We start from the raw sequence: 27,990 nt of genomic DNA on the forward strand, positions 1-27,990 counted from the left end.
CGCCAACGCTATCGATGAGGCCCTGGGAGCGGTTGGCCTTTCTACTGTACTGCACAACGCATGCTGATGTTGATTAGCATGGCAAACGAGCTTTGTTAATTACCTCCAGAGCACAGAGAGGCACTCAGGTTTGAAAAGGGCAGAGAGACGCCGCGAGGCTTCACAAGGTATATTAATATCAGCCCACTCCACTTCAGAAAGTTTAAGAGGAGCAAGAGCAGCAGGTTTATTCTCAGAGAGAGAGAGAGAGAGAGAGAGAGAGAGAGAGAGAGAGAGAGAGAGAGTGAGCGAGAGAGGGAGGGGGCATTCCTAATGTGAAGTCGTACTGGTGGCTGTTCCTGGTATGCAGTGGTCAGTACCTATCAAAAGTGCTCCAAGACTGACAACAGGGTCATGGACACCTCATTGATATGATCTATGGAGGTCCCACCTCAGTATCTGTGGTATCGGCTGTTAACGTCATTCACACCCACATCATAAAGAGTGTTTCAGCCTATTCTGCTTCCTAAAAAAGACAAGACAAGACAAGACAACCATATGTACCATTTGTGATGGACACAGATAAAATTAGGCTTCTGCTTTAATCCCATCCGTGCAGTGATCAAACACACATACAGGTGCTGGTTATAAAATTGTCATATATCATAAAAAAGTTGATTTATTTCAGTAATTACATTCAAAAAGTCAAACTTGTATATTATATTCAATCATTACACACAGACTGATATATTTCAAGTGTTTATTTCTTTGAATTTTGATGGTTATAACTGACATCTAATGAAAACCTCAAATTCAGTATCTCAGAAAATTTGAATAGTGTGAAAAGGTTCAATATTGAAGACACCTGGTGTCACACTCTAATCAGCTAATTAACTCAAAACACCCGCAAAGGCCTTTAAATGGTCTCTCCGTCTAGTTCTGTTGGCTACACAATCATGGTGGCCCTCAGTTTGACGGCTTTTGTGAAGGAGGGGAAATGCAGTAAGAAAAAGATTACGACGCACTTAGGAATTCTTTTGGGTATTTTCTGACATTTAAATCATGATCAACTTGATTGGCAAAATTGGTGATTCACGACACTTTCGTCAATGTGCTCAAGCCTGACCTGTGTTCTGATCACTGCAACTCTGAGCCCATATTGCACAGTACACACTGGCCAGTGTAGCCTTGGCTATATTTCTCTTAACCCTTCTGCCTGTTAAATGTTTCACTTTGAACGTGATGCAACACTCTATCGATCTATAAATCTATCGATTCATCAAATTGTCTATTAGTTAGTCTTCCCACAACATACAGCGCATCCCGAAAACGCAGGAATTTCCCTTCGGACGTTCTACCTAACACCTAACTCCATAAACAGAAGTTACTAAAGTGCAGCAACGCTCGTGCTCATACAGCAGCATTAGGGAGCGCCAGCACCTGTGTGACTGAGCTAGCCAATCAGACAACAATCTCATCGAAGCTCTCAAAGAAGCCCTGGGAGCTGTTCAGTAGAAAAGCCAACAGCTCCCAGGGCTTCATCTGGAGCGTCGATGAGATTGTTGTCGGGGAGTACAGTAGAAAGACCAACTCATCACAAAAGTATTGGATGAAGCACCATCATCATCATCAATCATCAATATTGTGAAAAGGTTCAATATTGAAGACACCTGGTGTCACACTCTAATCAGCTAATTAACTCAAAACACCTGCAAAGGCCTTTAAATGGTCTCTCCGTCTAGTTCTGTTGGCTACACAATCATGGTGTGGCACCCGGGGAGAAAAGAGAGGGTGAATGGGGCTTGTTCAAAGGCCCAACAGTGGCAGCTTGTGGGTATCAAACCCACAACCTTGTCATCAATAGCCCAATAGCTCTAACCGCTGAGCCACCACTGCCCCATGCTGCAGTACCGAGCAGGTTTGCAGGCACAGTATCAAAAACATAAAAAACACATTAATTAGGACTGATTATTATAAATAATCCCACATAAATATCCAAAATGGGCCTAGGGGAAAACAACACACCAGGAAATGTAGAATACGGGTCCTTTTAATTAATGTTTAATGTATGGTAATGTACCCAAATTAATTATTTTAATTAAGTCATTTCAGAGAATTTCTATGGGTCCATTAGTCATGATCCACACACTACAAAGCACAGCTGGTGTTTTTTTTAATAGTACAAAAAATAGGACCAGAAACACTGAGATTTCAATATAACTGTAATGGTATTCTGTTACTGATTTGTATGAATAATATTTATATCTGCATTTTAATACATTTTATTAATGCATATTATTGATGTGTCAACATGTAGATCATGCAGAGTGCTCAGCATATCATAAAAAAGTAGCACAAGAGATTACAGCATTTATCAAATGTAGGAAGTATTAAAGAAATTGTTTGAAAATCACACAAATTAACACGATGAGCATGAGCAGATAAACATGAACCTATTGGCCCCATGCCTAATGCCAGGTGTGGGCTAGAGGGGTATAAAGCCCCCCAGTATTGAGCTGTGGAGCAGTGGAACTAACTGTGTAATTCTCTGGAATGATGGATGATGCTCCATCCAGTACTTTTGGGATGAGTTGAGGAGCTGGGGATGATGAGGTGTGGTGATTGACATCCAACATCATCCCTGACCACACTTGAACGCACTTGTCACTGAATGCAACCAAATCCTCACAGCAATGCCCCTATAAAATCTAGTAGAAAGCCTTGAAGGCAGTTACTCCAACAAAAGCAGGATAAACACTTTTTAAAACCTTTGATTTCAGAAGAAACAATAAATAAGCAGGTGTCCCAATACTTTTGTCCATATACTGTAAGACATACTGTGTTCTAAACCAGACTGATTTGTCTGCGTTGAACAAAATGAAGATCTGTATACGCTCCAATCTGGTTAAGACACATTTCTGGAGACAGTCCAAGTGCAGTGTTTGTTAGCAAGGTTAGCCTAGCGCTTCCCGTTTTAACCTAAAGAAGCAAACTTCAGATACTGGACATGTCTTGCCTGACTGACTGGATGATTTAGGGGTCAGTGATATTTCATATTTATTAGATTTGTTACTGAACTATTCCTTTAAGGGCTTTGCTTTCGCATCACATGAAGACATACATAGGCTGTAGGATGTACACAAACACACACACAGACACACACACACACACACAACAGAGACTCCAACAGAGTTGCTGATTCAGTCGGGACTAAAATGAAAAAGCTCTATTATCTCCTACTGTTCCTCCTCCGACACGGCCAACCTGTCAGAGACAATTCAATACCTGTCAAGCATTCCATAATTCAAAAGCTCTCTCAAAACACATCCCTACACAAAACACACACACACACACCTATAAACTCGCAGTGTAGGAGAAGTGGGATCCACCAGCGAGCGAGAATATTTCAGCATAAAAACATGACACCATGCCGGAGAAAAACAGACGGAAATGTCATTCTTTCTGGAGCGAAATGAAAAAGCAGAGAAAGGCGATCCGTCTCCCGATGCTCCTTCTGCCTCAATTCCCCGCATTCTTCAACCACATGCCGAGAAACTCAAGCCACACTTATGAATATCAAAGGAAGCTCCCTCCCGGTGGTCATCGGGGGCATCTCATTAGACAGGGAGTGTGTATGTATGCGTGTCTGTGTGTCTCCAATGTTGATGCCTGTTCATTGTGCACTGTGCAGAGGCCAGTAATTAAGTGGTGGAGGTATGAGGAGCTGGAGACACTACCATTGTTCCTGAAGCAGTATCACTACGAAAACAATGCATTCCACACATCCTCCCATTCCAGTCTGGCAGCGCAGAGAGAAGAGAGCTCGAAACCTACTGCAAAAAAAACAATAACGCTCCCCCTGCAGCACTGGATGACGAATGGCTTCTCAAACCGTGACAGTAGATTCTCTGGTTCTGATAAGAGCCCTGTTAAAACTGAGCTACAAAGATTTTAACCCATTAAAGTGTCAGTGCCATCAAACCATCTCCAAAACAGTAGCGGCACAAGTGGAAATGTCCTTGATATGTAATGGAAGTCAATGGAAGTGATTTTATTCTGAGGAACTGGAGCATTTCTGTTGGTTCACATAATGTAAATCAAGTCTGACCAAATTCTAAACCTTGGTTTTGAGATGATTTAACTAAAGGAAACAGCAGAAAAGGAATAACTTATTTAAAAGAGCCCTGTGCCAATTGTAAAGCCCCCAAACTGGTGCATTACAGTCCTGACTTCCTAAATTAAAAATAAGTGAAAAATCCTAAGTCAAAGCTGGCGACTTCAGGAGAATATGGTGTTGTTGAAACTGGGGAGCCGCTTATCACCTCTAAACTCTGCTAGTTAAATATATAAATAGTGCAATATTTATATACACATATGATTCATACATGTACAGACGTCCCTGGACAGTACAGAAAGTTAATTCAACAAAAGCAGGATTCAAAAATTGATTTCAATTAAATAAAAACAATACATGAGCTGGTGTCCCAATACTTTTGTCCATATAGTGTCCATAAAGACACACTGTGTTCTAAACCACACCGATTCGCCTGCGTTGAACAAAATGAAATTCTGTATACGTTCCAACAATCTGGTTGAGACACAATTTTGGTGACAGAGTAAGTTCAGTGTTTGTTAGCAAGGTTAGCTTAGCACTTCCAGTTTAAACTAAAAGAAGCAAACTTCAGATACTGGACATGTCCCGCCGGATTGACTGGATGCATCCGGGGTCAGTGATATATTTATTATACAAATATTGTATAAATAGTGCAATATTTATATACATATATTCTTTAGAAAATGAATGCATTCATTAAAAGAGGTGTCCACAAACATTTGGACATGTTTCATTCTATGGGACATCATAGAATTAAACTGGAAAATGATTCAAAAATAAAATCTGACTTTTACTGGTTCATAAACTCAGAAAATATAAAACAAAAAAATCTTAAAACCAATCCTCAAGGGGCTCTGACTGGCTCAGCGGTCCAGTGCGCTCAGTGGCTTGAGGGTTGCAGGTTCAAATCCCGAGCCATGCCAGAGTCTGGAAGAGTACTGGGCACAAAAGGTAGATGGTGCTCTCTGCCTTCATCACTCTTAAAGCGATGTTGACCACTGCAGGTGTCTGTTAGCTGGTGTGGTGGGCCTGGGGACCCGGTACTCGGCATGGCTTGGCATGTATCAAAGGAAAACGGGGGTAAGAACTAAAAATACGATCCAGGATAGTAAGGCCGTGATGCCACATCGGTCTGAATCTACACATGACACACGTATCGATGTCTGTTTACCAGAAGCCTAAAGGTAAACCAGAAAGGTCTCCAAAGGGCCCTGCAAGTCCCCAATCGAGTCTAGCAGAGTCGCATGGAGGAGCTCTATCCTGATTGGATTTGCCCATCTCCAGGCTTGTTCGGAGCAGAGCCAGTGATTAGAGTGCCTGGAGAGGCTCTGCTCTGGATCACAGTGATGAGACCGGTAATCAATGCTCTAATGCCATCTGATCCACTTCACTGCTCAAAGACTCTACTAAAACCTCAGCAGTCAAACGTACACACACACTTACAGTATACAGGGGCCTTCACCAGGAAATGTGGCCTTTTCTACAAACACATGCATGAATGTACATTATGCACGGCCACATACGCTTACAATAAGCCTTATGCCTCAACCAATCAATAAAACCAATGGTCCACATACAATGTACAGTCGTGATTTCATTAAAACACCTCCAAAGTTCTCCTCATGTAGTCTGGAGTTCTCCTCCAGCACCTGGTTTGGTAAATCAGAGGTTAATGATGGTAAATGAGGTGAACTGGTGATGGAATTGAACACATCCACGCTGTGCTGGCTGGGGGCGTCCAGGAGAAACCTGCCTCCTCTAACACATGCCACCAACCACCAACCACCTCTTTTCGAACTGCCGCCGATGCAACATCACCAGGCAACCAACGCGCTCAGAGGAAAGCGCCAGTTACCTAGCTCTGATGGAGCCAGCCAGCATCACTACGGAAGTGATGTGGGGACTGAGAGAGAGAGAGAGAGAGAGAGAGAGAGACACACATTTACCCACCCAGAAGGAGCAAGGCTAATTGTGCTCGCTCAGGCTCTGGCTGCTGATGGTAGACAAGCTGATTCAGTATATTTTCACACAGAACAATGACCTGTATTATAATCATAATCAAATAGGCACCAGTTGGAGGAGGCAAATCGACCACTTTTGCAGAACGCAGTATTAGCCTTTAGCTCCAGGGCAAACTGAAGAGTCAGTCAGACTGATAAACATAATTGAGAGTAAAGGAAATGTTGTGTAGGTGTGATTCTTTGCAGTACTATCGCTATCAACTAACCTGGGTGTCTGAGCATCGTCCACTCGATTACCCAGCTGGAACTCGTGCGACTTGCTGCGGTGCAGGGCGGTGAAGCCAGGCAGCAGGTGGATGAGTTTGCGGCTGGAGGGCGGAGGAGTGCCGGGGGCTTTCAGCTTGTTCCTGCGCCGGACCGGTGGCGTGCCCGGAGGGGTCATTGTGTTCACCACTAGGGGAGTCCGTGGAGGCGTGTGGGCAAAGTGCCTCTGCCTGGGGGACGGGGGGAGGGATCGGTGGCCCATGTCGAGGCCGGAGGGCAGCAGGCCCGGGTGGGAGTCCACGGTGAGCCGGTCGACCTGGTGGTGCGGGTGAAGGGCGTAAAAGGGCGGGGCCAGGGCCTGCGGGCTGTGGCATAGGTGCTGGCTGTAGCGAGACGACGGCAGTTTTGGGCTTTGAGTGAGCTGCAGTCTGACCCACTGGCCGGGCTCCAGGGTGCCCACGGGTGTGTTCTCTTTGCCAGACTCAGACGTAGGCCACTGGATAGACCAGTCTTGTTTGGACTGGATACTGCTGGTTCCTGGATGAGTCAGGGAGATGAGAGGATAATACGCCACTTTAGTTAGTAGTTAATTAACTACATAAATGTAATATAGCTTTTACAAGAGACAAAAGAAATGAACATGAGCAGTGGAGAAAGAGAAGAGACAAATAAAGAAGAGAAGATAAACGAATGAGAAGAGAAAAGAGAAGAAGAAAAGAGAAGAGATGAGATGAGAAAAGAGAAGAAGAAAAGAGAAGAGATGAGATGAGAAAAGAGAAGAATAGAAGAGATGAGAGGAGAATAGAAGAGATGAGAGGAGAAGAGAAGAGAGGAGAAGAGAAAAGAAGAGAGGAGAAGAGAGACATAAGAAGGAAAAAAGTACATAAGAAAGAAGAGAAAAGATGAGAGGAGATGAGATGAGAGAAGAAGAAAGGAGAAGATAAATTATGTGATAGGAGAAGGGAGGAGTAGAGAGGAAAGAAGAAGAGATGAGATGAAATGAAAAGAGACTAGATGAGACAAGACAAGAAGAGAGGAGAAGAGAAATGAGATGAGAGGAGAAAAGAGGAGAAGTGATGAGAAGAGATTAGATTAGATGAGAAGAGAGGAGCGAAAAAGAGAGGAAAAGAGGTGAGAGGAGAAGAGATTAGATTAGATGAGAAGAGAGGAGAAAAGAGGAGAAGAGATAAGAATAGATAAGATGAGAAGAGAGGAGAAGAGAGGAGAAGAGATTAGGTTAGATGAGAAGAGAGGAGAAAAGAGGAGAAGAGATAAGAATAGATAAGATGAGAAGAGAGGAGAAGAGATTAGATTAGATGAGAAGAGAGGAGAAGAGATGAGAAGAGATTAGATTAGATGAGAAGAGAGGAGCGAAAAAGAGAGGAAAAGAGGTGAGAGGAGAAGAGATTAGATTAGATGAGAAGAGAGGAGAAAAGAGGAGAAGAGATAAGAATAGATAAGATGAGAAGAGAGGAGAAGAGAGGAGAAGAGATTAGGTTAGATGAGATGAGAGGAGAGGAGAAAAGAGGAGAAGAGATGAGAAGAGATTAGATTAGATGAGAAGAGATTAGATTAGATTAGATGAGAAGAGAGGAGAAGAGATTAGATTAGATGAGAAGAGAGGAGAGAAGAAGAGAGGAGAAGAGAAGAGATTAGATTAGATGAGAGGAGAGGAGAGAAGAAGAGAGGAGAGGAGAGGAGAGGAGAGGAGAAGAGATTAGATTAGATTAGATGAGAGGAGAGGAGAAAAGAGGAGAAGAGATGAGAAGAGATTAGATTAGATTAGATGAGAGGAGAGGAGAAAAGAGGAGAAGAGAAGAAAGAAGAAGAGATGAGAGATGAGAAGGGATGGGAAGAGAAGAGAAGAAAAGAGAAGAAGAGAGCAGAAGAGATGAGAATAGAAGAGAAGAAAAGAGAAGAGAGGAGAGAAGAAGAGAGGAGAGGAGAGGAGAAAAGATTAGATTAGATGAGAAGAGAGGAGAAAAGAGGAGAAGAGATGAGAAGAGATTAGATTAGATGAGAGGAGAGGAGAAAAAAGGAGAAGAGATGAGAAGAGATTAGATTAGATGAGAAGAGAGGAGAAGAGATTAGATTAGCTGAGAAGAGAGGAGAAGAGATTAGATTAGATGAGAAGAGAGGAGAGAAGAAGAGAGGAGAGAAGAAGAGAGGAGAGGAGAAGAGATGAGATTAGATTAGATGAGAGGATAGGAGAAAAGAGGAGAAGAGAAGAAAGAAGAGATGAGAGATGAGAAGGGATGGGAAGAGAAGAAAAGAGAAGAAGAGAGCAGAAGAGATGAGAATAGATAAAAGGGGAGAAGAGAGAAGAAGAGATGAGATGAGATGAGATGACAGGAAAATACAGAAAAGAAGAGAAGAGAAGAGAAGAGAAGAGAAGAGAAAGAAGAGAAGAAAATGAATACAGGGAGATATTGGAAGAGGTAAGAAAAACTACAAGACTACAGGGAAGAGTAAAGAAAAAAAGAGACAAGAAGAGAGGAGAGGGGAGAAGACAGAAAAGAGAAGTGAAGAGAAAAAAGAAAGAAAAAGGAGTGAAGGAGTGCGAGTCTGATACCATGAGTCACATGGAGGGTCAACAGTGAGGAGAAGTCAGACAGCATCTATCACAACAAAACAGAGACAGAAGTGAAAAAGGGAAATGAAAGGAAATGTGTTTCTGTTCGGCCAAACTACTGCACATCGTGTCTGAACATGACGGTAATGGTGAGAGTGTGACAGGAGACTTTTATTATGCAATGAGGATGACGAAGATGCAGACAGACTTTCAGAGAGGAAGAGTTAAAATGTGACGGTGCTTCACCTCCATTACTGTGCAATTTGTCGTCCTCAAGTTGTTCTTGAAAAGAGAATAACAAATGTATATTCATTAGTTGGACAAAAACATGTTCACAGACAACTGCATGACCTTCCCAATTAAAGAGAAGTGAGGGTCAGACTAGCTTTAGAGCTACGGAGAACAAAAAATGCCAGCGGTGAGTTCTAATCATTACCATATTTTATAATAACAACAGTCTAGCTGCAAGCACTGAACCATTAATGGAAGAGAGCCCTTATATTGTACAAATCATTTACAAGATTTGATATACATTCTTTTCTAGAGCACCTTACAATCTAATCAGGTCACACTGGTAAGAGAATGGGGTGTTGAAGGACCCTAGGAGCCTGCATTTATCTTGGCATGATTTGAATGATGAAAAGTTGACCCCACCCTTTGCAGACTAGACCCAACTGCTACTTCAGGAGAACATGGAAGTGAGGCTAGTAAAGAGCTAAAGACTAACAAGAGCCAGGGAGAGAGCTTTGCGTGGCACATGGAAGCCAGGAGAGTAAATGGTGGCTAGACCAAAGGCTAACCCACCAGACCCCACTACAATCGCTTCAGCTGGCTAACTGCACACTGTGGCAACTGGGCACAGAGAGGACCCAGAGAGGACAGAGACACGTAATTAGCCTTGGTACCCAGTAAGACTCAGGAATAACTACAGAACAGTGTTTGTTTTGTTACAGTGCTAAGCTAAGATAGGCTAGGCTGAAATGTGCAGCTGTGGGCTGTCTTGGTGACGTTTCACCCCAACCAGACTCACATACGTACTCCTTCTACATCAAAATACAATGTAAAATACTCTATCAACCCAGCTGGTCACCAACATCGATAAACAACGTGATCTTGTGGGTTTTAAATCATGGTGTCAACCCAGTGTTGGTTTTTAATGGATATTTTCAATGTAGACTTTCATTTCCAACCAAAATTCAACCTCTGACTAATGTTGGAACTTGATTTCAAGCCGATGTTGTTTTTACAGAGATATGTGACTTTGATTTCCAACCAAAAATCAACCTCTGACTAATGTTGGAACTTGATTTCAAGCCAATGTTGGTTTTTCAGAGATATGTGACTTTGATTTCCAACCAAAAATCAACGTCCATCTAACGTTGGATCTTGGTGTCCAGCCAATGTTGTTTTTTAATGGATGTGTCACTTCAATTTCCTGCTAATGTTTAATGTCTGTCAAATGTTGGAGCTTGATTAGGTTTTTGACAGATACGTGACTTTGGAACTTTGATTTCCAACCAAATCCAACATCTGTCTAACGCTGGTGCATGGCATAACCCAATGTTGGTTTCTTACTGACGTTGGAACTTGAAGATAAGCCAATGTTGGTTTTTCAGCGATATGTCACATCGATTTTCAGCTTATGTTTAACATCTGTCGAACGTTGGAGCTTGATGTCAACCCAATGTTGTTGTTTTTCACGGATATGTGACTTTAATTTTCAGTCCCACGTCTTTCTGACATCAAACATCCGACATCTGATGGCTTCATTCAGCATTCAGTGTCAACTTTAAAGGTTTGAGTGTCTGTGCATGTATACCATAAGCCCCACCCACTTCATCTTCATAGGATGCACAAGAAACCTAGCTATGATCACTGACGGTAGTTTTTTAGGAAGGATGGGAAATGAGAGACCTTCAGCAGAGGCCGAGGGCCTTTAAACTTCCCAGCAGTTTTACTGAGGTCTGCAGTTTCTCAATACTGTGGTCGAATCGCTACACCCTTAAAATACCACCATTAGCTACAGCCTGTTCTGATAGCTTTCAGTGGCACATCTGCCTTTTCCCGTCTCTTCCTTTCAGCTAATGTGGCTGTACAGCATGCTAGATTACACTGGAGCGTCCCTCCTCCCAGCGAACAGCCTCTGCTCGGTTAGTGAACTTTTTCTATTAGCGAGACACCTTTTGTTCCAGTTGATAAGCTCTCTCTCTCTCTCTCTCTCTCCCTCTTTCTCCCTCTCTCTCTATGAAGAGCTTTCTGCTTTCACATTAAACCCTACATAAAGGGAGAAAACGGCAGAGGAAAGCTGCCAGCTGACGCATCAAAAGCTCGGAGGTTGTGTGGCGTTTCATTGTGTTTAAGCACTAAGTGCTTTATTTCCCGAAGCCTTGATGAAAACTAACAGCGGAGAGGCAGGCGGCGAACATCGGGGGGAACTTCACAGGCCTGCTCGCTCTCTCTCTCTCTCTCTCTCTCTCTCTCTCTCCTACACATTCAAATTCACTCGCGCTTGCGATAGGTGCCATTTTTTTATTGAATAACTACGCAACAATGAAACTACATTATTTTACTACAACACCACGGTGCTTTAACTCTAGGGGGTGTAACAATGCACCATGACAATGTAAATACTTCACAATGAACATGATGGAGATGTGAGAATAGGCCTTCTGTTAATTATAATGGAGCTGCACTGTTTGAACACAACCGTTCACAAACATCCAGCACCAATCAACAGCCCACTTCGTGTCATGTACCATACTCCTCCCACCCCCACACCCTACGTACGGCTCTGAGCGAAAGCTTTACAGATTAAGGAAGACGCAAAAATGTGGCTACTTGTGCCATTCAATTCACGAGCAACTGTTTGGTCAAATGGTTTCTCAGTGTTATTGTGGTAAATGTAATAGTTCTAATAAAATCTCATAAACTATATAGTCATGTGAAAAAAACTGGACATTTAAATTGTTCATTGTGAAGAAAAGCTAGGACACCTTCACATTTATTAGTACTTAAAGCAGCATTTAAAAAAAAAAAAATTTACCTTAAAATAACAGCTTCAATAATGTTGCGTCTCCATCATCGCTACTCTGAGCTCAGACCACTGCTAACTGCACTGTGGAACTCTGGCAAAGTGGGCAGGAATAAGGCTTCTTGAAAATTGTATGCCTTCAAGAAAATGAAAACAGGGCTTCTTGAAAATTATGACTCTCAGCTTGTCCAGAAAAGTGTGTCCTTTCAGTGCATGAATTCACGCTTCCCACTGTAAGTGGAGTCCAGGAGACAGAAATGGCAATTTTTTTATGGTGTTGCTTTAACCCTCTGGGGTCTAAAGACATTTTCTTGATATTTGTTATATCTTCTTAAATTAGTTTTTAAAGGCACTTGCATATAAGATCATACCCACATGTTTAAAATTTTTCACATAATCTCAGCTCTCTATAATAAGACCCCATGTAACCTAAAGCACCAACTGACCGACCCTAAAACTGAAGAATTCAGTTAGATTTGATAAATTCTTCATATTCCTTATGAAAACATACATTCACTCAAGTACACGATTTGTACTGGTGCTTGAAACAGGTTTGATAGTCTTAGCTTCACAAAAGCAGTGGAACGTATGAATAATACACTATATAAACAACGAGAGGCAGAAGACGAGTTTCTGAGTGTCCACTGGCCACAGAAAACAGACTGACGCACAAATCCAGCATTTACAGATGAGAGGCATAAGACGGACATACGAATCCACCAGTTAGACACCGCAAGAGGCAGGAGATGAGTATCTTGACCCGTCTTCACAGCCTCGTAACTACGGATGTGATCTGACAATGTGATGCGATGGAAAATGCCGGCTCTGCAGATTCAGGAAATGTTTGAAGCGTAGTTCGCCTGCAAACTTACACGGCGAGTTCAACTTTGGTTTGACCAATAGCACTGCTGCTCTGGCTGTGTCTGAGCCAACATGGAAGAAGTGCTGGCGGTTGACATTCAGCCATGTCACTCCACTGCTGCGTTCTCTTCACTGGCTTCCTGTAGCTGCAGCCCTCATCAGATTCAAAACCCTGACGATGGCCTACAAAGCCAAGAACTGACCAGCCCCTCCGTACTTGATGGCGATGGTCAAAAGCCGATCCACACCAAGAGCCCTTCGAGCTTCAAGTACGGCTCGGCTCGACCCGCCATCCCTTAAAATCCACGGAAGACGAGCGTCCAGGCTTTTTTTCTGTCCTGCACCGAAGTGGTGGAACGAGCTTCCCCTGGGTGTCCGAACAGCAGAGTCCAACGCTCGCTGTCTTCAAACCCAGACTGAAGACCCTCCTCTTCTGAGAATACTTGTGTGAATAGCAGAGTGGTCTCCTTACTGACTTGTGTTTAGTAGAGTCTAAACTTAGAGTATCTTTGAATTATTTGTCTATTCTAACTAGCTGAGGTTTTTCTTGGTTAAATAGCAAAGCATCAAACATTGCTGTGTGGATCTGACTGCATTTACTCACAACAGCAAGATCAGACACTGATGCTGGATGTTTTGAGCATCCCATAAACTGGCAGCGCTTCTCTATGGATAGAACTGAACACCTGCAAAGGGTGCAGCTGAATTACAGGGGGTTTAATTGCACGTCTGGCTACTTCAGGACAACAGTGCACTTGTGTTGTGCATCTCTGCCCGAGGAAGACAAGGATGAGAACGAAGCAAAAGAGATGGACATATAGAATAAAGAGGACGAGATGGAGGGATCCTGAGGCACATCGTGCTCGTCATCTCGAAAAAGGTACACGGAGATGCTGATGTCATTTTTTGACGTGTGTCAACTCCTGGAGCCTTAGCAGTTTGATGGCCAAAACCACCTGGAATAACAAAATCTCCCAGATGAGTGAGTCTCTGGTCAGTAAGGTGCATGGGGATTAGCTGCATAAAGGGCTCTGAGGGCATGTTTGCTTACAAAAAGGCAACATGTGCATTCGTGACAGTCCTGTTAATTTTTGGCTGAGAATTAAAGAGAAGCAGCATTTGTAAGGGTAGCCATACTTCACAATCCTCTCTCCTTCCCATACGAGCCAAAGCACGGTAAAGCGCCAATGAAATCTCAGCTCTCGTGAAACAGAAAGAAAAAAAAAGTGAACAGTCAGATCTTTATATGTCCAGACATTTACACAAAATCAGAGCGCCTGACAAATGGACCTGAACTGATGCTTGCTGCAAACCAAACTGCAGCAGCAGAAAATAAAAAAGGAGGGAGGCCGGGATGTTAGGGAATTGTTTTTCTACCATTTACGGAATATAGTTTGGCAAAAAGTCTAATTTACTCGAGTTTCCTTCTTCCCTGGAAACAATGCATGACTTTTACAGTCCTAACACGCCTAACAGACTGGTATTTCACACTATACCATTCATTTCTAGGGATGTCCACTTTAAATTATTTGCCCCCAATCTGATCCATGCACCCTAATGCTGACTGCCTACACTGCCCTATACAGATCTGATCCGATCTCTATTAATTAATTAACGCTAGTAAACAGCAGTAAAATCACCATATTTTTAGTAACAGTTTTTTTAAACAGACTAAACTCTAAACTGATTTACTACGTTTGATGCAACCGTTATAATAACTTTACGTTTTAAGCTCTATAGTGTTTAATATCTTACAGCCTACCCTGACTGACCTACCCGACCACTTGTTTAACTAGCTCGGCTAAAGCTAGCTTAGCCAGTGAGCTACAGATAAAAATAAAAAAACATGGAGAAAAAAATCTATCACTCTACAAATTAAGGAAAGATAAGATACGGACGCCACGTAAGTACAATCAGAGGGCACTGGCCAAGATGTTGGCATTAGCATTAGCATACTTGTGGTGAGTCAGTTTCTGACCTTAGTTGGAAACAACCATGCGCGAGTTGATATTTTAATGCTCTCGATGGTGCAGGAGTAGAAGGATCGTAGTACCTTGGAGAACAGTCCGAAGTCCCTCAGCGCCTATACCACCTTGACTGTACCTATACACCAGACTGCCCTCCAAGGTACTACGATCCTTCTACTCCTGCACCATCGAGAGCATCCTCACAGGGAACATCACAGTCTGGTTTGGGAACAGCACCAAGCAGGACAGGCAAGCGCTACGACGAGTGAGACGTTCAGCAGAGCGAATCACTAGGATGGAGTTTGCTGACCTGCAGTCCATCTACAAGAAGCAGTGTTGGACCAAGGCCAAGAAGATTGTGAAGGACCCAGTCATCCCAACAATGGACTGTTTTCTCTGTTGCCCTCGGGGAAACGCTTAAGAACCCTGAAGGCTAACACAGAGAGGAGGAGCTTCTTTCCACAAGCCATCCGTGCCCTGAATGGGGACAGGGGCTAGGACACTAAATTAAAATATCTACATACACAAACTGGACCCTCACTCACTACAATACACAACCATGGCTCGCGGGAAACTCACTACGGACAATAACGCAAATATTTCTTTTTAACTCACACATACACTCACATACAGATAAATATGTACACATGTATACATTATATATATATACACAGACACACTATTCCATCTGTATATTATTTGCTTCTTATATTTCTATATTTTCATATTTTTATATTTTATTTTTTAACTTAAATCTAACTTAAATGTAACTTATTTTATTTATTTATTTTTTTTGCACTTTTGGACTTAATTTATTAAGTTAAGGTTTAGTTTAAGTTTAAATTTAGATCTTTACTGAATAGCTTTGATGTGGGCAGACGGTCAAAAAAAGCATTTCACTGCAAGTTATACGGTGTATTACTATGTATGTGACAAATAAAATTTGATTTGATTTGATTTTGATTTTTAATGCCAGCGTTTTCAAACAGCTGCATTTACATGCCTGTTCGCACGAAAACACTGAAAATGGAGTTCTCAAAAACCTCCTGAAGAACATTTTCAAAAAAAGTCTTTTAAAAGACAATGGAGTAGCATAGTGTAACCAGTTTATTTTAGCTATGAGCTATGAGGCTAATATAGCCTAATATAGCCCTGTAACATGTCACGGACGCTTAAAATGTGTTAGCACCGTAATAACTGCATGCATAAATTCATCACACACATGACTTTCTCTTTCAAGACAATTTCAAGTGTATTAATCACAAATAGACTTGCTTATGTCTGTTTACTTCTGGCATTAACATGCATTTGTATTTGCGTTATATATTAACAGTATCTTGAATCTTCTGAATCTTCTGTGACTGGATTCAGTTTACACTTGTCATTAAAATTACACCCCAGCGTGACTAGATGAGACCCATGAAAGTATTTAGGTAAAGTTTTGGTAAAATTACTCCCAATTTCTACATTTTATAAACACATACCTAACAACAAATCAATTATTAGCAGCACAGGCTCACAATTCCCATATTGTAGTGCGATCATTTAAGCATTCAGCTTCCACCACACTATAATACTTGGTGGGGTATTAGTTTCCATTACCCATTAGCTGCATTAGCCTCTCAGCTCCTGTTCAGACCCCAACCCTGTCTTGGACATATTGACTACATTTGGGGTGAGGGATAAAGTTTGTTTCCGCTTTAGCTAGCGAGCACTCAACCCACTAATGTATATGACAAACAAGAGATTAACCCCTGAGGTCTTGGAGTAGCCCACCAATTCAGTGGGCGGAGAACACAGAGCACAGTTGAGGCCAAAAATCCTCTCCAGCCTCCTCTCCCAGTGCCCTCCATAGAAGAGCCACACCCGACGGGCACCACTCTCACTCAGTAAGAGTGACTCTTGGAGGACGGTGGGGGTTTAGGAGTGCGTGGCATTCCGTGTTCCCACCCCCAGAGGAGGGCTCCTGCGGGCATGGCCAAGCAGGCTGGAGGGCCCTTCTGTCATGTTGACGCCACGCTCTGGAAGAGGCTCAAACATGCCTTTTTAATTACTGAGGAGACTATAAACAAGCTACTTGAAAAGTTCAAATGTTTGGACCACACTTGACGTAGCCAATTTGCCTGTAACTGTATTCTTTCATTAATACATTTACTGACAAACAACACATTCTCCGGATTTCTGACTCTACATCCTTAAAAATAAAGGCGCTACAAAAGGTTCTGCGAGTGATGCCATGGGACAAGGGTGCATAACTCCAGTCTTGGAGGGTCAATCTCCAGCAAAGTTTGTTAGTTGCACTACTCAAACATGCCCACTCTGCCTGGTAATTAACTGACACATCAGGTGTGTTTGAGTAGGGCAGCTTCCAAACTTTGCTGGAGACTGGCCCTCCAGGACTGGAGATGTGCATCCCTGTCATAAAAGAGCCACTTTTAAGATGAACTTAATTTAACTGAACTGAACCAAATGTAACAAAACTGAACTGAATTAGATTAAATGCAAACTTAACTGAACTGAATTGAATTAAGCACAATTTAACTGATGACAGCTGAATTCAACTGAATTTAACTGAAAATGTCATTTAATTAAGCATTTAACTGAATTTAATCTCACCTTACACAACTTTTGACAACTCACAACTCACAACTAAGCCGACCACGCAATGGTAATCACTGGTATAACTGAATTCAAGTGAAATGATGGGAATTTAAACAAAATTGAACAAAATAAAATAAACTGATCTGAAGTGAACTGAACTGAACAGAGCTAACCTAAACTGAACTTAATTTAGCTGAACTAAAGAAAACTGAACTGAGCTACATAGAACTGAACTGACATAAACTGAAGTGAACTGAACTGAATTGAGCTGTAGTATACTAAAGAAAACTGAATAGAGCTGAACTGAGCTGAACAGAACTGAGCTAAACTAAGCTAAACAGAGCTGAACTGAACTAAACTAAACTGAACTTAACTAAACTGAATTAAACTGAACTAATATGAAGTGAACTGAATGAAATGGAGCTGAACTAAACTGAACTGAATTGAGGTGTCGTACACTGAACAGAACTGAACTGAGCTGAATTAAACTGAACTGAGCTGAACTGATCTATACTAAACTGAACTAAATTAAACTGAACTGAGCTGAGCTGGACTAAACTGAACTAATCTGGTGTGAAGTGAAGTAAACTGATCTGATCTGAAGTGAACTGAATGGAGCTGAATTAAACTGAACTGAATTAAACTGAACTAAATGCAACTAAACTGAGCTAAACTAAACTGAACTGAATTAAACTGAACTAAACTAAACACAATTTGAACGAAATTAATTGAAATTACCTGAACTGAATCTCAGGAAATGCTGAGAAGGGTCATAATGTAACGATCAGTAGGGAAATAAACAGGTCCCTTCTCAGTGTTTATAAGAAGGACTGCTAGGCCTCTCTTTATTACAGCGTGTCTTTCTAGGTCAAAAATACGTCCTCTCGAGAGCTAACTGCTACTGCCACCAACCCGGCCCCGTCTATAGCTCATTCCTTTCAAGTACACACGCACACACACATACACACACATACATACACACACACACACACACACACTCTTTGGCAAAAGAGCTCTTAACAGGAGTGACATCCGTATTAGTGCACATTAAGTCTTGATCTGTGTCAGGACCCTGACAGTTTAAGTCTTCGCTGTAGCTCACATATACACACACACACACACACTAACACACACAGAGCTCTAAAGAAGGGAGCACAGTACATCTCAGTACAGTTCTTTGTGTGTTTGTACAGCTGACAGGCTGGAGGGCCCCCTCACGTTGATGCCGCGTCGCAGAGGAAGCTGAAACATGTCGTTTTTAATTAGTAGAGGAGAAGACAAACAAGCTACTCCAGACGAAGGGTTTAATCTACAGTCGCTCCTCCACTCTCAGACAGATTTCACACAGCCAGAATTTCTCTGGGAGAATGTACGGTTCTAATCCCAGTTCTGGAGACCCTGAGAGGTGTGTTTTCCCGCTGTAACACACCTGACTGAGTTAATGAAGGCCGCAGTGTGTTCTGCTGAGCTGAATCTGTCGTGACAGCACAGAAAAACACACCGAAGAATTTCGGTTAGTCGAGGTTGGGCGTACTACTAACGTAAGACATGTATACTCTGTATATATACACACTATATGGGCATAAGTATTGGGGCACCTTCATTGTTTCTTCCGAAATCCAGGCTATTAAAAAAGAGCTGATCCTTGTAGTAACGGTCTCTACTGTCCAGGAAAGGCTTTCTACTGCATTCTGGAGCACTGCTGTGATGAACGTAGGTCAAGAGGTTGGATGATGACCACCCCGTCTCGTCTTCCAACTCCCCTGCTCTTTCTAAAGGTATTGGATGGAGCCCCAGGATGGAGGGGCTTTGCATCTGGTATTAGGCAGCATGGTGCCAATAGGTTCATGTTTACTGCTGTTATCTGCTCCAGAGTGTCCTATTCTACTGACAGTACTTCTCTACAGGGACACATCTGTGTCAGCAACTTAATATAGCTGAACGTGTTCACTGGAATGGGTGTCCAACTCCAGCTAGATACAGTGGGGCAAAAAAGTATTTAGTCAGCCACTGATTGTGCAAGTTCTCCTACTTAGAAAGACGAGAAGACTGTAATTCTCATCATAGGTACACGTCAACTGAATTTTTTTTTTTAAGAATTTTTTTGTAAATTATGGTGGAAAATAAGTATTTGGTCACTCACAAACAAGCAAGATTTCTGGTTCTCACAGACCTGTAACTTCTTCTTTAAGAAGCTCTTCTGTCCTCCACTCGTTACCTGTATAAAAGACACCTATTTGACCTCGTTATCTGTATAAAAGACACCTGTCCACAGCCTCAAACAGTCAGACTCCAAACTTAAATAAGGGGTCAGTCTGTGTTGCCGCCTACCAGCAGAGGGCGATGGCGGCGAGGCACTGTTATTCAATGGAACTTCAAGTCCCAGAACCCTTAGGGGTAATCAGTGCCAAGCAGACACACCTGGTTGTCACCGCATTTAAGACTGTGACAAACGGCATGTCTCTGTCCCACCTTTGTAGAGAGGTGACCGGTATGGTAGGCAAAAGACAAAGACAAAGACAAAGACAAAGACAAAGACAAAAGTTGTTACTGTCCTTAGTCTGAGCTACGCCATCTTGGCGTCTCCTTTTGTTTGCTTTTCCCACCTTTTTTCATTTCGTTATTCTAAGGGGTGCGATCCTACCTCTTACCTGTGCTTGCTGGTGGTGCAGTGGTAGGGTGTTAGACCTCTACTGCCAGGGTTGCTGAATCAAATCTGTCTGGGAGCAACTTTCTTCCCATGGTCCCTTTCCTAATATCACTTAAGCCCCGTCCTTACAGGTTTTCCTCTCTGCTCCCTGACCGTCCCGTAACAACATAGAAACGTGAATGTGCAAGACCCCAGCACTGAGAGGCAAATGTGCTAACTGCCAAGCCACCGTGTCACCCCAGCCTTCTAGATACATCGTCAGAAATGGGCTTTTCCTGGCCTGTAAACCAGAAAATCTATTGCTGCACCCCCTGTTGTAGGCAATTAGGCATGTTTTCAGCAGACACAGCCACAGTTAGGGCTGTGATCGGGCAAAAGCCTGGCGATATGATATGCATATCATGATACAGGGTTACAATTCTACAACATATGATACTGTAAGCAAAGTGATATTGCAATTTAAAAAATATGCCTAAAAAGCTGTTTTGATTGGATTTAATAGTGAAATACTTCGATATATTTTCTTAACCCCGTAAACGGCCAATGGCCCACCAGCAGAAATAAATACATACATAAATAAATAAAACTGCTGGTTTTCTTATCAAAGAATAGCCCCACCAGTTTGTAGTCCCTGTAGATACGGAGTGTGTGTAAGCCTTGGAGTGTTAGGGAGTTAAACTCCTAGGGCCCTATTTTAGCAATCTTTTGGTGAGCTGTTGACCGTGCACAGCTTGATTTGGGGTGTGTCAGTGTGTCTTTGCTATCGTAACGAGGGTAAAAGTAGGCCTTGTGCAGCTCGGAACGCATAAAAGGCATGTACCGAGCATTGGGCTGCACGTGCCTGTGTTGACAATTCACTGCCGAGATAGCAACGAACGTCTGACTGTTGGCGTCTGCCTAGGTTGTTTTCAGTCAGTGGAGCTCCTCCTGTGTTTTCCAATGCCAAGATAGCCACATGCCAGAAACTGACCTGAACACCCCTCATTTCGAGACCACCGTGTATATATATGTATATATATATATATATATATATATATATATATATATATATATATATATATATATATATATATATATATATATAAATATATGTGTATATATTTCACAAGTAGCATCGCTATTTAAATGACGCAGGTGGAAGGCGTGAAAATAGACTGTTGACGGCGTCTGAGATAGCAGTGAGCATCGCGATGCACCTTGTGCAGGGTGTAAAATGGGGGGCCTCTAGTCTTGGTTACACCTTCATTTAGTTAGAAGTGCCTCTTTAAGTTGAAACGCTCTGTATCTAACTCTCTAAACTCTCCTGTATTCCGTTCTTCTAGTTTTCGGATTCACCCCGATTCAGCCTTCCTGCTCCACGTCACAGTAACTGAAACATGATGAATTTACATGCCTTTCTTTCAGCTCCTACCCACCCCCACAGCGTGGCCTTGGCTGCCCCCGTCCACCAACCCTAAGCTTCACCTCAGCTGAATGGACCTGTCTACTGCGCAAGGCTCGCATTGTCCCTTCTCAAACCACCACCTCTGCATTAAGGTTTCACACAGTAGAGGTCATGTGCAAAGACCACAAAGGATTTATTCACAGCATGACAGATAGCACTGCAGGTTCAGCTCCTCTATGATTTCGACTCGCTCGTTGAAAAGGGCCTCCTGATGGATCCGACTGCTTTTAAGGACGCTAATTAATTAGCTGATTATGCGTCAATTCAAGCTTTTGTTTACCAAATGCCCTAAAAATGCCTCCGGCATCTGTATAAAATGGAGCTAGCTCGCAAAGCAGCAGACGCCACAAGTTCTATCTTCTATAATTAATGCAAAATGAAGCCATTTATTTCTGCGATGCTGCAACGCCCACTCAGCTATTGAGCTCCGGAGTAGAGCAGGTGATTCTAACCCATTCTAAAGTCTCGCTTTTACTTTTTAGAAAAAGATGTTTACACATAACATCGTAAAATGCTTATTTCACATCCCCCAGACTGTGAACAATTTAAAGGCAGGCCAAATTAAAATGATAACGGAGCGTTTTTTGAGTTTTAACATGGATAAGTCAAAAGTTCTCCTAACTTACTTTTTTAACTTCTGCATCTCAGTTTGGTCAACGATCCATACTGAGTTGAGCCTCAGAAACATAATTAAATGAGCTGCAGCTGAAACTCTTTTAAATATAGAGTACGATTTTAGTCTGTGGCTCCGCCTCCTCAATCTGTTTACTGTTTATTCCCATCTGCAGGTTAGAGATCCCCCTATCACATGATGTCCCCAGACTGGAAGGCTTTTGACACTGGAGCATTGAGCCCTTGCTGGGTTGTGAACTGATGATCACCTCACGCTTGATGAGCAGCAGTTAGACCGTAGGGCCGGTCTAGAGCTGTGACGCTACACACATTACACTACAAACAAACACAGTTCTGAGTAAATTTACCTTTCTGTTCTTTCTTGGACACGAAATTGTGCATGGCTTCATAGCTCTAGGGTGGAGCAACTGGCTAACTTCCTGATTGTAAAGTAATTCAGGAGATTATAAGTTCAAATTCTGTCAACACCACAGCCCTCCATGGTCAAGAGTCTCAGAAAAGGAAGACCTCCTCCCTATGTGATAGAGGGAGCTCTAACCTGAGCAGACTGTGATTATTAATTGGTAAATACATGCATGGAAACATTGTTATTGTAGTCGAGTTATAGGAGCAAAGAATGTAAGTCTGGAACTGCTGGCAGATTTTAACACAAAAGTGTTAACTAGGGGTGTAACAATACACTCAGGCCATGATTCGATTAGATTCTATTCGATTTGCAATGCTATTCTTATGCTGAAGAATCAGAAAGTATAATCACTTAAAAGCCCATGTTCCATGACGTGCACTAGGGGTGCAACGACTAATCGTCTTAGCCGACTAAAATCGGCGATCAAATTAGCTGGCAATTAATTTAACAGTTGATTAGTTGGTGACGTCAATAGGTGTGTTTCTCACACTGACTCGGAACGGTTCAGGAATCTTGTGAACTGCAGATTAATAATTTGAAAACTTCAAAACTTAGAGCATCAGACGTATAATTGGTGATGAGAGTATGGAGAGAGACAGCAGAATCTTTTGTAGAAAAAAAAAGAAGAACCATAACAGTATGTAATACAGTTTTACAGAGTTCGCAGAGTTGCAGTAAAAACACACAGACTGAGCAGCTGGCTGGCTGTTTAAGCCACAAGACAACACGGCCAGTGGAGAGCAGAGTTTTGTTAGTGTGAGGAGCGGGAGTCTCATATGGACAAGGCTGAGTATATAAAGGAGGATTCCTCAAGTAAGTCAACCCAGAGACACCATAAATGAAGAGACCGGTCATTGGTTCTCGTAGCCATGAACTCCCATTCATCTGTTTACAGATGAAGTCCCGCCCTTCAACTAAAAGAGCCAATCCACTTGGTGGTTATGAATAGGTCCCGCCCTTCAACCAAAAGAGGCAGTCATCAATTTGCATCAATTTTACACCACAAGAGAAAGGTCAATGATATTGTGGCTCTGGTCAGACTGTGTCAAAATAAAAGTCACTAATACAAATATAAAAGCATTAACACTAAATACTTTCAAACTGAAAGATAAATTTACTGTTTATTACTATAAAAGTACTAAATACAAATGCTATAAATAAAATAATACTATAAAATACTATAAATTACTATCTGTTTACATTTTGTCTTTTTTGCTGACCCAAAAAATGATGGTAAAATTGATTTACTTTTGTTATATTTTGTTGCTGCTGCTTGCACATCCTTGGTTTGAAATGTTGGCAGGAAAGTTCATTTAAAACAGTGTTTTATTTTTAAATAAGTTCATTATCTTTATTGCCTTTTTTAGTTAGCAAAAGCATGACACAACCTCAAGTTAAATGTAAAAGCTGATAGCTACACAAAAGTAATTTGGTCATTGAAAAAATATGGGCCCTGATTAACCTAATTAAGAGGCATCATTCTCCACAAAGTTTGACCCTCATGATGATGATAATAAATGTCCACTATAATGCAGATTGTTTATGACCCCTGCACTGAACAACCATCTTTAAGACATTAAAAAAATGCCACTTAAAAAACCTATCGTAGCTCGAGTAAGTTCAACAAGGCCAACCTGCGTCTTATTACCCCGGCTAATGAGACCGTAAGGAAACAGCATTATTTTTGTGGGTACTAGAGACTGCTAATAATGAAGCAGCAAGCCCTGAGGAAAACATACACACAGTTCTGTAAATGGACCAGAAATAAGGTAGATTCATTGCCTGGCAACTGCACCTCACACACTCTTTCACTAGCACAATCAATCCACACTGGCCATGCGACAAGCTACAGATAGCGTAAACGAGAGTCATTAGCCATAAGGAAACACCTCTCAAAAGACCCCAAAACAACACGGTCATTCACTGTAATGAAATGCTATGAGTGGGGACAGCCTCTGTGGCCTTCTGCCGGGATGTTAAAGACATAATGAAGTCCTTATTTAGGGTCTGTCCCAATAATAAGACGGACAGAAGACCACTGACGACTAAAGGTCTGCTGGAGACCATGCACTCTACTATCATAAGGCTTCTTCAATCCATTCAAGCCTGTCGAGATGGATAATGAGTGAAAATGCATGGATCAATGAGTGGATATAAGTAGGCCCTTTCCAAGTGTTTGTGAAGTGGCCTGCTCGGCTTCTCTTAATTAAAGCTGTTCTGTCACTCCAGCCGCATAGATCAGCTCTGTATCCGTGTTTGTAATGTAAAGCTTGCAGTGCTACAACAGGCTAAACATTTAAATACCATCATTTTAATCATTTTGATTTTTTATGGGGGGGAGGGGGTATGAAACTAACACACTAACTGGACAGAGATACAGTTGCAATCGAAAAAGTCAAATTAGGTTTATTAGCAAAATTTCTTAGCAAACTTTCTGCTGTTTGTGATAAACCAATCAAACAAGCCCAAATTTGCATAGCTGAACACAGCTAACAGAACAAGTGTTTCCTCCAAACTCAATGAAGCTCTCCTAATCGCTCAACCCCCTTCATGACAAGTGGCTTAAGTACTTAGTAGAGCATCCTTCTGCGGTTATGACCTGCTGCAAACGTGATGCACAGCCAGACTCCAGCGTCTCTACTGTTCACCGCGTCCCAGAGCAGGACAGTTATAAATTTACAGGGAGTAAACCGGACATGATGTACATGTCAGTCTGTTTTTTACGCTGGAAAGGAAAATCGGACCCTCTGGTCACACTGGGGACGCCAGTGTCTGCCGCCGCCTACCAGCAGAGGGCAACAGCAGCAAGGCACTGTTATCCAAGGGAACTCCAATCCGCAGAGGTCCTGGGGTAATCAGTGCCAATCAGACACACCTGGTGGTCACAGCATTTAAGGCTCTGTCAGACCTTTGTAGAGGGGTGACCGGTACTCATCAGGTCACCCTGGGAATGCAGTTTCGTGAAAAGTGTAAACTGAATCTGGTAAAAGTAGATCCAGATTGTAGATTCGAGATGTAAACAGCCTGTTATTGACTCCATTGATTCTTTCACAGTCGTGGAAAATGGTTCCACCACCACCACTGAATCTGAATCTGACCATACATTTCCTTCAAATTGAGCATTTCACACCAATCCACTCAAAAAACACAAAATCACAGGTGCTTTGAGCGTTCCAGAGGTCTAAGGCACTGCCCACTACAACCCACGGATCACTAGTTTGAATCCCAGGTCATGCTGCCTGCCATCAGCAGCCAGAGCCTGAGAGAGCACAATTGGCCTTGCTCTCTCCAGGTGGGTAGATGGCTCACTTTCTCCCCACATTTACTTTGGAGAGTTGGGTACCCGGTACTTTTCTCTGAGCGCGCTGGTTGCCTGGTGATGTTGCATCGGGGCAGTTGGAAAAGAGGCAGTGGCTGGTTGCGCATGTGTCAGAGAAGGCATGTGTCAGTCCTCACCCTCCTAGTGTCGGGAGCATTACATGTGATGGGGGGATGGGGAGTACAATTATCTACAATTGGGGAGGACATCTGGAGAAAATGACGGAATTAATATTGATATTAATATCAAAGTCCAAAATGTAATACCAGGACAGGTGTACACACACTCTCTCTCTCTCTCTCTCTCTCTCTCTCTCTCTCTCTCTCTCTCTCTCTCTCTCACACACACACACGCTGTAAGGCATTTATTAACAATGATCACATCAGTATCTTGACCTGGGTCAGGACCCTGACTCTTAAAGCCTTCCCCGTAGCTCCAATCTATACTCCCACAAAAGACCGACAGATAGACACAAACACACCTAAGCTGTGTGTGTGTGTGTGTGTGTGTGTGTGTGTGTACACAGTTGTCTGTTGAGGCTAGGCCTGCCTGTACTTCGAAGGCACGCAAACCCATTAAAAAGACCAACGCGAAAAAGTCAACATGTGGCTGCAGGGGAGGATTCTGGGTAAAACGAGGTCACTGCCAGAAGCCCGCACGATGACTCATCTCCATGGCGACAAAGCTGCCACATAAGATTTAAACTTCCACGGTATTCCCGACAAAACATAAAGGGATGATGATCTACTGTATGTTTGCTTGGTGCCGAGTTAATGAGCTTACAGTCTTTAAGGAAAATGAGTCAGCCTGAGCAAGTTAACGCTAGATAATGGCTATAGAATGCTTCTGCATGGTCCTAATAACCTTACAGCTCTTTTATATATTCCGTATATTCAGAACACAATCGAACCCTGTGCGCCTATTATTACAACTGCAACTACAGTGTGTGCGTTCAGTTATCCTATTAAAAAAGTCTGTTATCTCAGCTGTGCAGAGCTGATGTCTCCATTGTTCTATAAAGGAGAAACACACACACTTACTGACTCAGTTCAGACTCGAAATCAGACCACGCAATGAGCAAATATGAGAAAATTTCTCTGCACCGATGCACCGATCAGATATCGGATAGTATTGGGATTACCCAATACTAATAAAATAGCTGGCTTGGGTATTGAATAATTAGGCAGATTCACAAGACCGATTCCCACTCTGCCAGTATTCTAGACTTCATAACTCAGGAAAAGAGTAACCTACAGGCATGATACACACATCACAGCAAACAGCAAGACCTACCCTAGCTATCGTACCCCAATGCCCTCGACCGGTCATCAACTATCAGCCTGTAAGCCAGCTCTGAAAGACAGCTAAAATCCACACCCATGGCCTTCAGCAGCCTGCTCTGTTTACTCAACACTGGTGTGAGTCCCACAAGAGTCTAAAATCCACAGATTACATCATTTTTCCCTGAATATCAGTAAATTCCAGATCCCTGTCCCTGTTTTTTAAAAGCCACAGCTTTGCGGTTTCTGACAGTTTTCAGCAATAGAGAGAGACCAGAGCTCAGTAGGAGCCTTGCAGCCTTGCAGCAGAGGACATCTGAGAGAGAGAGGGGGCAGGGTACATTTACATTTACCGCATTATCCAGAGCGACTTACAAAAGTGCTTCACTGTTTACTCAAGAATAACCTCAGCCAGTTTAAATAGACTAAAAATTCAAAGCTAGCTCTAAGTTTAGACTCTACTAAACACAAGTCCATATGGAGACCATGGTACTCTACTATTAGCCCAAGTATTCTCAGAAGAGCTGGGTTTGTAGACAGCGAGCGACTCTGCTGCTTCAGTACACAGGACAGAAAAAAGCCTGGACGCTCGTTTTCTGTGGACTTTAAGGGGTGGCGGGTCGAGCCGAGCCATACTTAAGGCTTGAATGGCATTGGTGCACATCGGCATTTGACCATTACCCTCAAGTACAGAGGGTCTGGTCAAGTCTTGGCTTTGTAATGACATCACTACCACAGATGGTCTTCCATATAAGGAGAATCGAGAAGGGAGGAGCTGCTCGCTCCTTTTTGGGTCTCACAGACTTCAACTTTCAAGTCCTGAGATTAGACATTATTAATAGATAATTAGATAATTGTTCATTTTAGTGACAAACAGAAATTCAGTTCATTTGTTAGTTTGTTTTACA

At 42.5% G+C, this 27,990-nt stretch overlaps 1 protein-coding gene across 2 annotated transcripts in view; it reads right to left on the reverse strand.

Annotated features, from left to right (window-relative positions):
• ksr2 (kinase suppressor of ras 2) overlaps positions 1-27,990 on the reverse strand; it is a 138,860-nt gene that overhangs the window by 87,770 nt on the left and 23,100 nt on the right. For both annotated transcript variants that reach the window (XM_072664716.1, XM_072664715.1), the window contains exons 4-5: positions 9,137-9,172; positions 6,321-6,855 (exon numbers count right to left, since the gene is read on the reverse strand). In XM_072664716.1, the coding sequence (XP_072520817.1) occupies positions 6,321-6,855; positions 9,137-9,172 (571 nt within the window). The remainder of the gene's footprint in view (positions 1-6,320; positions 6,856-9,136; positions 9,173-27,990) is intronic.

This window comes from Salminus brasiliensis, chromosome 20, assembly GCF_030463535.1.
Source record: "Salminus brasiliensis chromosome 20, fSalBra1.hap2, whole genome shotgun sequence".
Lineage (NCBI taxonomy): Eukaryota > Metazoa > Chordata > Actinopteri > Characiformes > Bryconidae > Salminus > Salminus brasiliensis.